The sequence below is a fragment of the Oryza brachyantha genome, chromosome 9, assembly GCF_000231095.2.
Source record: "Oryza brachyantha chromosome 9, ObraRS2, whole genome shotgun sequence".
In the NCBI taxonomy this organism is placed as follows: domain Eukaryota; kingdom Viridiplantae; phylum Streptophyta; class Magnoliopsida; order Poales; family Poaceae; genus Oryza; species Oryza brachyantha.
Genome location: NC_023171.2, coordinates 6,209,109 through 6,219,785, shown reverse-complemented (window position 1 = coordinate 6,219,785; position 10,677 = coordinate 6,209,109). Strand labels below are relative to the sequence as shown.

The following is a 10,677-nucleotide window of genomic DNA, read 5'->3' as shown; positions in this document are numbered from 1 at the left end:
AGTTAGACCATCTGGTGAAACTCAATATTAGTGGGCCAGCTCCAGCCCAATGCATTCCAGCAAAACTTACTAAAGCAGCATTCAAAGAATAGATGACCTCGAGTTTCTCTAGTATTTGCTTGACAAATTGTGCAAAAAGCATTACTCTTGGGAGGAATCATCTTCTTTCTATCCAATAGGTCCCTTGTATTGAGTCTGTCTACAAAGAATAACCAGCCAAAAACCTTAATCTTCATATTTACTTTACTGTCCCAGATCCATTTCAGCATTGGCGGTGGAGAGATTGAAGCAAAATTTAGCTTAAAATTTATGTGATGAATATCTATCAGATCCCCAGATATAGCTCCATTTGTCTGCATCCTCTTCAATATTGATTTGTTCCAAATCTGTTTGCATTTCTTCAAATTCCTGGAAAGCCTGAGCAGAGAGGGGAAGAAGGAAGTATTGTTCCTCAGTTGGTCGTAGGAGATGTGATGCAATTGAATCAAGTTTGTGTCTGGTATAAGAATATAATCTTGGGTATTTAATAGCTTTGACATTATCATCCCAAAGATCTTCCCAAACCCGGACTGATTTCCCTGAAGATATTGTTGGTTTAGCAATCCCTTTATAAAAAACCTCAAATTGTAGGACATCTTTCCACCAAAACGAAGCTCCCCTTGGCACTCTATTAGGAGGTTGTGTTGTGTAATAAGAAGACCAAACTAATTTGACCCAAGGTATCTTCTCCTGTTTATAAAACTTGTGCAGGTGCTTCAATAGTAACCCTGTATTTTGAGTTCTGAAATTGATAACCCCAAGTCCACCTTTGTTTTTTGGTTGGCATACCTTGGACCATGCCGCAAGCGATTTCTTTGTTGCTGCCAGATCCTTTCCTCTCCAGAGTCAATGCCTTCTAGCTCTGTCTATTGTTTTAATTACTGAAATCGGCAAGGACAATGAACACATATAGTAGGTTGGAAGTGAAGACAGAACTGAATTTACAAGGGTAAGGCAATCCCCATAAGATAGGAAAGCTGAACTAGCAATTAATCTTCTCTTAATTCTGTTAGTTAACGGGGCAAAATCAATTACTTTCGGTCTTGTTGTTCTAAGAGGTAGTCCTAGGCAGGTGAAAGACAGTGTGCCAACAGAATATCGAGGTTGATTACCATTTTGTAAGAGAACGAGTAGTGAGTAAGCAATTGGGTGGGATCTGGTTTGTTTCTTCCGAAGATCACGTAGTAGATGGTTTTACAAAGTCATTGTCTGATGTTCAGTTATGTAAACAATCTTAACTTATATAAGTTATGATTGAGGGAGAGTGTTAGAGATATTGATATGTACTATAGACATGTATGATCGTATACGTTGCTGTGTTCTTGAGATAGAGTCCAGACGATGTCTCAAACTTATATGCCATGTTGGGGGCTTTTTCTAGCCTATATAAACAAAACTATGCGGCCCTGAGGAGGACGAGAACGCTTCTACCAAAACAACAGCAAAATTTGGGAAGGTTATAAGCTAAACACATCATGTACATTATTTAATAATGCAAAAATTATATAAGGGTTATTTTGAAATGAACAAAACATGCCCATAACGAGAAGTATATAAAAGGACACCGTTACGGTACCTTTTACTTAGCAGTGGTAGTATACACAGGAGCATACAACATTATGCCAACTAAAAAACACACCTGCTGGTTTTCTAATAAAACTATAAAAGAGCACACCGTCATACGGAAGATGCTATATATAATTGCTCGTTGGTCCAGCTGCATGGTTTATGTTCACCACCTGAGGTTTTTTTTTCTGAATTAAGGCATATATGACATAGAAGCCAGCACACCAGCAATGCATGCCAATGCCGCAAACAAGGCGACGAAGAACCCGACGAGGATCAAATCTCTGGTTGCCAGCAACAAAAACACAAAAGAAATGGTAAGAGGGATGAAATACTGTTTGACGGTATTTGCCAGGCCAGTCCATGAGGCCACTCTGACAATTTTGGTGAGCATGGCTTGTCCATAAGGATCTTCCAACTGAGGGCCATCCACTGGCTTGATCATCAGAAAATCAAGCCTGCCCTTGTTACAGGCCAAGAACAAGGTCCCATCAGGAAAATTTGCATAAACTTTGTCAATGTTACTTATAGCCGACCAATTTTCGGTGTCAGGAACCAACTTCCCAAGTAGTTCTGCCGTGCCGGCAATGGTTAATGTTTGCAGCACAGAGGCATGCTGGCCTGTCAACCAATCTGGAAGATTTTTCATCACCCTGTCGACGAAGTGGACATGCCTTAGGCTGGCAACTCCCTTCACATCCTTCAGTCTTGAGCAGTCAGAGACCAGCAGGACTTGAAGCTCTGGAAGATCTGAGATCATTGCAAGCTCTCTGCAGTCTTGGACAACCAATTCCTTGAGCGCAGGTAGGCTGCTAATGGTTTGGAGGATATCAGCACCAACAACCTTCATACTTGTCAGTGCCTTGCAATGCCCATGTCCAGACGGGAGGAGGGATCTCAGTCTGGGACTGTTCTCTACATAAAATTTGGTGAGAGATGGGAAGTCGCCATCTCTAAAACATTCGAACGATTCCAAGATCTGCATGTCACTCAGGTCCAGCTGCTCTAGCTTTGGAAATACCAGAGTAGCATCTGTTCCTCGCTCGATGGTGCGCAGCTTGTGGCACCCAGTTATGGTGAGGAACCTGAGCTGTGGTAGCTGCCCTAAAGCCGGGAGGCTCTCACAGAGTTTGCAGTCGGCGACAACAAGCCGCTGGAGATTTTGGAGATGCATCATCCAATCAGGAAAAGATTTGCCGTAGTAGCTCGCAACTTTGAGGTACTCCAAGCATCGTGGAGGGCGGAGAGCAGTAAGCACACTGAGCCATCTAACGTTTTCTTCATCTGGTACAAAGACCTGAGTATCAATGGTGGCACTACCACATAGCTCAAGACGAGTGAGGCAAGATTTCCTTGACAGGGCAGCTTCTTCAGCACTGCAATCGTCTGGAACTCTGTCTATGTTCATTATCTGTAGGCTGCGCAACGATTTCAAAGGTCTCAGGTCTTCTATAGGCCATCCATTCTGATGATCTTTCCCAGTTGCCGCATTGTGCCTCTTTACAACGAAACCATGCAGTACAGTCAGCTCCTCCAGGGCTGCTAAACTTGGGAGAAGAGCTGTGTGTGGTGCAGACCCTTCCAAATCAAGGGTCCTCAAGTTCACCAGACTGCTGATTTCCTTTGGCAGTGTTTGGAGCCCATAGCAACACCGAAGTATCAAGAACTGCAGGTGTCTGAGCTTCTGAATGGATTCTGGAAGCTCTAACACTTGGGTTAGTGAGAGATTCAAGAGCCTAAGGTGGAGTAGACGCATTATCGACTTCGGGATGTATCTAATGCCAGTGCCAGTAAGGTCAAGTGATCTCAAGTTCACGAGCCCCTTCAACCCCTTCTCCAGGCCACGCTCACTTGATGGGTTCTTATACACAACAATAGCTGTCCTGAAGCTTCTGGAAATTTGTTCCCCTTCGGTGACGGTGGTAGCTGTTGATTTGTTGTCTCCAGTGAAAGGTTGCAGCAAGGACTTTATACAATCATGCACTGTGCATCTTGACATATCAGAAGACCCAACCTCCGGCTGGAGAAGATTTCTTACAACCAATTCCTTGTAATACTCCTCTGCGATATCTTCAGGGCTGCAGTTATCTTGTTCTTTAATGAAGCCCTCTGCTATCCATAGCTGAGTAACAGTTTGTGGCCTTATAACAAATTCTTCAGGGAGTTGTAAGCAGTAAAGGAAGCATAACTTCAAATGGTGTGGCAGGTTGAAATAGGCTAAGTATATGGCGACACATATTTCCTTCATGCCATCTGGGATGTCCTTAAGAATTATTTTCCTCGTCTCATTCCGATTTGGGATGTCCTTGATATATATATTCTTCGTGGCATCATGGAAGCCCTCAACGATCCATTTTTCAGTCTCATTGATCACTTCCTGCCACTCCTTTTCTGTTGGGTTCTTTGTTCCTAGGAGACCACCCATAACCTTGATAGCCAACGGAACCCTGTAACATTTTTGGATAATACTTATACCAATTTGTTTTAATTTGTCACAATGCCTTTCGTCCATGCCAGCACTAGTGTGTAGAAGAGACAAACATGCAGGGAAGCTCAATTCATGTACTTTGTGGATGTCATCAGGACCCAGATGCATTCGACTCATAACTGTCTCATCCCGGGTAGTCAACAGAATTCGGCTTCCTTCCTGTGCTTCCAAGCTAGCTTCTAGAAAGTTCTCACGAACTTGGTGACCCCATACATCATCAAGTACCAGCAAGAATCTCTTTGCTCCAGCAAGCATGGTGCACAACATGTTCTGCATTTGCTCCCAACTTTCTGTCTCTCCAGGCTTACCACCAAAAGACTTCAGAATTGCACGTAGCAATTTCACTTCAGTGAGAGATCTGGAGCCAGCTACCCATACAACATTGCTGAATACACTTCTTATGAGGAGGTCATCATGTACTTTTCGTGCCAATGTAGTCTTGCCAGTTCCATCCAACCCAAATATTGCAATGACAGGGCTGGGGCTTTGGGTGCTAGTCAATTTGTTGATCAACTTGGTCTTTTCTTGTTCAACATCTCCTACAAGAGGTGGGAGATCCCCAGTAAATTCAGATATCCTTTTCTGTTTCTGCCATCTGTCACCTGGTTGCAAACCAAGTCCAATACCATTCTGTAAAATCTTATGGAATTTCTTATTCAGACTTTCAGTTTGAATTTTCATTTTCTTGTAATCGATCTCATCGTCGGATGATGAGTCTGAGAACCAACGAAGCATCTGTTCAGATAAACAATTCATTAGTTTATCTTGTAAGTGGACACCGAAACCAAAACAAATAATATAAGATTTAGATGTACTAATTTCAACTAGTAAAGATTTTATAATCTCCAAGATTATTCAGTTCAAATATAAGAGCAGCGGTAATTTTTAGAACGGTCATCCATTCGACATATACATCAAATTTTTGTTTCCCTACCAAAGGATAAAATAAATCTCTGCTCAATTCACCATCATGTACTTGCTCCAGTCATAAATACATGTCTTTGAACTTTTTTTTGCGTATTTGGGATGCAACTTTGACTATGTTTTTTTTTAAATCAACAAATACCATCTTTGTACTTTTGCATTATTTATTGAACGTAGTTAATTCTTTTTAAATACTCCATCCACTTTTTTTATTTAACACTATTGACTTTTTGGGTCTATATTTAATCATTTGTCTTATTAAAAACATTATATAATTAATAATTTATTTGGTATTATTTGATTTATTATTAAATAAACTTTAAAAATAACATGTAATTTTACATATTTGCACAATAATTTTAAATAAAAGGAACAGTCAAACATACATCCCAAAGTCAACGATGTCAACTTAAAAAACCACGTGAAGTAATTAGAGAAAGATGCTTTGGAGGTAGAAGTAGTAGAATATTTTGAGCCTGAAGATAACAACACCCAAGGCAAGAGATCCAATACCTTTGACCATTTTGAATCCCAAGTTTTGATGCTTTTGATTTTTGAAATATGTGTATTTAATAAATAAATAGTTTAAGTTGGGTTATATGGTAGCTAAAGCCCTTTCGCTGCATAAGGACAATTGAATTGTTTTTACCTTTATGTTTGTAACCATAGGATGGGGAAATGGTACTTACTAAGGCCGTGTTCTGCATTGAGGGAGATAAGTTAACTTATCCGACACGAAAAATATAGCAATAGATTAGTACATGATTAATTAATTATTAATAATAAAAATATAAAATAGAATAATATGATTTTTTAAAGTAACTTTTCTATAGAAATTTTTTTAAAAAATACACCGTTTAGCAGTTCGGAAAGCGTGCACGTGGAAAACGAGGGAATCTGGATAAGTTAACTTATGTGTCGAATGGGGCCTAAGTACTAGAATGGGATATAAACATATCCAGCTGCTTACCCTGTTCTAGCGTATTTTTCTTTACGCCAGACAGCAGAGGCGAACTAGGACAGCTATATATGGCTGGAGCCCTAGGTCTAGGTCCATAATCTCTTTAAAATTTTATATATCATATAAATTTTAAAAGTTTAGCCCTTGTCTTTTAAACCTTTTTTTTTTTAATTCCGCCCAGGCCAGACAGGTTGTATATATACATGTATCTACGCTGTCTGGCATGGACGTGTTCAGCCAGATATATATTAACCAGTTGTGCTGGGCAAGCTAACCGCGTGAGATTATTAATTAGAAAAGAAAAGGTAAGGCTGGTGATAAAAACCGCCGCGACATCACGGTAGCGTACGTGCGTCGTGGGTTGACGCAAATGCAACCTTGATGTGGTCTTCTCCAAAGCATAGACACACCAGCTAGCTGTTTCCATAATATGAAATGGGCGTCATGAAGACCACCACCACTTTGGGTTGTATACGTACTCAATTGTGTATGCACTCGAGATCGTCTGTGTGTGAAATTTATTTACAACTCATTTGCGCTGTTTATTAATTTATATTTATGGCATTTATTAATATTTGTGGCCACTACTGTTAGCTGACCATAGCAGGTGTCAGGTATTGAACTTAATTACGAAGGGTACTGTCTCTAAAGTTGCCAGAAATTGGTCAAATCTTCGGTAGCAATTAACTCAACTTGGAGGATATATATCTCAAAATTTTAAAGAGTTCGGGAACCGACAGACAAGCAGCACATATTCCTACAATCTTGACCAAAATTTATGACAAAAGGTGATCTAAATCTCAAACGTATCTCTGTAGTTGTGGAGCTGGGAAGAAATAGTTCCTATGTATTTTGTGGAGGATCTTTAATTGGCTTGGCTTGGCTCTAGCTCTACAGGACAATGATCTATGAGCTGGAGCTAGCTAGCCGTGTCAAAGAAGCTCTAGAGATTATATGTCATCGTTGTCACGTTGTGTAGGAATTTGATGACAATAAGGCCTGTTTAGTGTCCAAAATTATTTTCCAAAAACATTACATCGAATTTTTGGATATCTAAATAGAACATTAAATATTGATGAAAATTAAAACTAACTACACAGTTATGGGGAAAATCGTGAGACGAATCTTTTGATCCTAATTAGTATATGATTAGTCATAAGTGATACAATAACCAACATGTACTAATGACTGATTAATTAGATTCAAAAGATTCATTTCGCGGTTTCTAGTTTCTAGGAAGAATCTGAAATTTGTTTTGTAATTAAATTATGTTTAATAGTTCAAATATATAATTATACGTACTGATGTGACCCGTCTTCCAAAAGTTTTTAACAACTAAATGGGGCCTAAGGTAAAAGGGAGAGAACGAGGAGATCGATATAAGAAAGTATCTATTGGTTACTAGATGCAAAATAAATTAGTTTATAATTAATACCCCATATATATACGGTATATGTATATATAATCTATAAAACTTGGAGTTAACAAATCAAGGACACGCGGCCAAATTGTACAAATAGGAGATATATAGAGATGGTTGATGTTTGACCCACACTGCTCATGCCGTTGGTCCAACCAAGGATTTTCTCCATCAATTAATGATAATAATTAACACGCTAGTTCTTTCAGCAGTTTTTTTTAGAATTTACAAAAAGAAAAAGAAAAGAAACTCGATCAGGCGCGAGATGAGATGAGATCGTCGGGCTTACCGATTTCCTCCTTGCCTCCTTCTCCAGCCGCTCCCGTCGCCGCTGCTCGCCCAAGTCATCGACCATATCGTCCAGGTCACCCACGGCCTCTCGGAGCCCTCCGATCCACGCGGCGAGGTCGCCGCGACGGTCCCTCGCCGCCGTCACCATCATCAACTCGGCGGCGCTGACGAGGCTGCGGGTCTCCTCGTCGTCGGCGATCTCCACCAGCCGCCGGAGCTCGGCTCGAATTCCGCCGCGGCTTTTGCTCGAGTCGCCCAGCTGCATCTCGGCCGCCGCATGGGCTGCCGATACGGCCATGCGATATCTGGCAATTTGCTAGATCGGCGACCCAAGCTTCGATCGATGTGGCTATAGGCTTAACTAGTTGCTTCTGCGCACAGTCACGCAAATAGCCACGGTTGGAGCGGCGTCCACTTCACATGACCTAAGCGCGTTAAATTAATTATTTCCTTCGTTCTACGTTATAAAGATTTTTTGGCCCTAATTTATTTATGTACTAATGAATCTAGACATATATATAAAATATATGTATCGATAGACTGTTGAAATAGACAACGCCAAAAATCTTATAATATGAAATAATTCGGTGTATAGCTAGGTTTCTGCTTTGCTAATTGCTCCCAGATAAATAATTTTTGCGGACAACCCAGTGAACATTACGAGGCGAACCATGCATACCAATCGTGGCATGCGATGGGCTGGACCAGGGGAGGCATGGCCTCCAAGCGAAAAAGGATTATCAGGGTGGGTCACTTAAGTGTGAAGATGGGTCCATCTTCGCAAGCGATCGGCTTAAGTGGCCTGCTTGCAAAATGGTGCAATCATACGAAGCGTGTGTTTCGTCGTGTGACTTGTGTGTCAGAGACAATATTTACATAGAAGTTTATTATTTCTTTTTATCTATTAGGAGTCATATGTCGTGTCCAATACGAACTAGCATCCACCCGAGGGTATAAATATATATGTCCAGGGTTATTATAAATCATCTACATCATAATTTAGATCAATTACTCTCGATGCATCGTCACCCTTCTCACCAAGGTTTCAACACCGGTGAAACTTGGCACCTAACACGGGGCTGCATCGCTTCGATCTCCGACGGAGGGGTAAGTCCTACGTTCCGCTGGCCAAGGTAATCGTATCGGCTAGATTAGAACTGTTTTAGTTCAGTCCGATCTTCTAATCTAGTTGTGCGATTGCTAGTTATCGTATTAGTTTTAGCTTGAGTTACTTCGGTATTTTGAGTTAATCTAGTCGACCACTTTGGATGATCTACGTTGGTTTGATATTCGCTGTTTGACATATTAGATCTAGTACTGTCTCGATTCGGTCTGATCCAGTAGATTACATTTATCAGATGGTTTATATCAGATCAATGTATTTTGTTCATTGTTTTATCGGAGTACCAGCCAATAAGTTATTAGTCATCGGCTCATTGGCTTAATAGTGATCTAGATCTATTTAGTATCTAGCTTGACATTGCTAGGCGTAATCTTGATCTGTCTCGGTTGGGTCCGATCTTCTATGATTATTCCTAGTAAGCTAAGTTAGATATTTTATAGATCTTGATTGATTGTTAGTCATTTATAGCCGATGATTTTTACCGATCTACATACTTATCATATTTACATCAATAGAGTAATCATGTTCAGGGTGATTTGGATATTCATATCATGCCGGTTGCTCAACGTACACCAATTCAAAGATTGGCCCAATTCAAGAAAGCACTCTTTACATCCATTTGATACAACTTGAAATGTTAGTTAGCGGCATAAGCTAAAAGAATTTGAATGGTCTCAAGGCGAGCAACCGGCACAAATGTTTCACCAAAGTCAAGTCCTTCGACTTGACTAAACCCTTGGGCCATTAACCGGGCTTTGTTGCGGGTGACTACTCCATTTTCATCTTGCTTGTTGCAAAAGACCCACTTGGTGCCGATGATGTTTTGCCTAGGCCTCTCCACAAGTGACCATACTTCATTTCTCTTGAAGTTATTCAATTCTTCTTGCATGGCCATCACCCAATCCGGGTCACATTTCTCTTGAAGTTATTCAATTCTTCTTGCATGGCCATCACCCAATCCGGGTCACCAAGCGCTTCTTCCACCTTTACCGGTTCCAAAGATTAAATAAAGGAGAAATTTTTACAAAAGTTTGCAATACGAGATCGAGTTGTTACCCATTTACGCATGCCACCGAGGATATTGTCGACTGGATGATTGCGTTGCACGGTTTGGTGGATCCAGGGATAGTGCACCGTGGTGGCTTGAGCTTGTTTGGTGTCTCCTTTCTCACTTGCGCCCACGACATCAATCCCATCCCCAAGGTCTTGATCCGCACCACCATCGCCATCTTGTATTTGATCGACTTGGGTTGAGGAGTCTTGTTGAAATTCTTGCTCTTGCTCCCCCTCAACCTCTCGGGGCTTCACATTTCCAATTGCTTTGTTGTCTATGTCCTCTTTTGATGTTTCAATTTCTGCATCATTCACTTGAACTTGCTCTACTTGAGTGCCGTTAGATTCATCAAACGTCACGTCCCTTGAGATTTCAACAATTCAGGTGGACTTGTTGAAAACTCGGTAGGCACGTGTGTTCGCCTCATATCCTAATAAGAAACCTTCATCTACTTTGGATGCAAACTTAGAAGATCTAGGTTTTTTTGCTAAGAATGAAACACTTACAACCAAAGACTCGAAAGTAGTATACGTTAGGCTTTTTACCAATGAGAAGCTCATATGCAATTTTCTTGAGAAGCTTGTGGAGGTATAGACAGTTGAGGGGATGGCACGCGGTGTTGACGGCTTTGGGCCCAAAAGACATCCAGAGTCTTGTACTCATCAAGCATTGTCCTTGCCATCTCAATTAGCGTCCGGTTCTTCCTCTCCACAATCCCATTTTGAGGGTGATCATATGGAGTGGAGAACTCGTGCTTGATTCCCTCTTCTTCAAGGAACTCTTCAACTCGAGTGTTCTTGAACTCTCCATC

General features: G+C 40.9%; 1 protein-coding gene across 1 annotated transcript; it reads right to left on the bottom strand.

Annotated features, from left to right (window-relative positions):
* Nucleotides 1–1,719: 1,719 nt before the first annotated feature.
* On the bottom strand, nucleotides 1,720–8,029 carry LOC102709108 (disease resistance protein RGA2-like). The gene is made up of 2 exons (XM_006661045.3): nucleotides 7,688–8,029; nucleotides 1,720–4,828 (listed from the first exon to the last, which is right to left on the bottom strand). Exons 1-2 carry the CDS (start codon nucleotides 7,985–7,987, stop codon nucleotides 1,799–1,801), a joined length of 3,330 nt encoding a protein of 1,109 aa, XP_006661108.1. The 5' UTR covers nucleotides 7,988–8,029; the 3' UTR covers nucleotides 1,720–1,798.
* Nucleotides 8,030–10,677: the final 2,648 nt, after the last annotated feature.

What these genes read in the sequence shown, in the direction of transcription:
- LOC102709108 (XM_006661045.3), bottom strand. Translation starts at nt 7,987, where the DNA reads ATGGCCGTATCGGCAGCCCATGCGGCGGCCGAGATGCAGCTGGGCGAC. An exon ending in AGGAGGCAAGGAGGAAATCG is followed by an intron (nt 4,829 to 7,687) that starts GTAAGCCCGACG and finishes TTATCTGAACAG; the next exon opens with ATGCTTCGTTGGTTCTCAGA.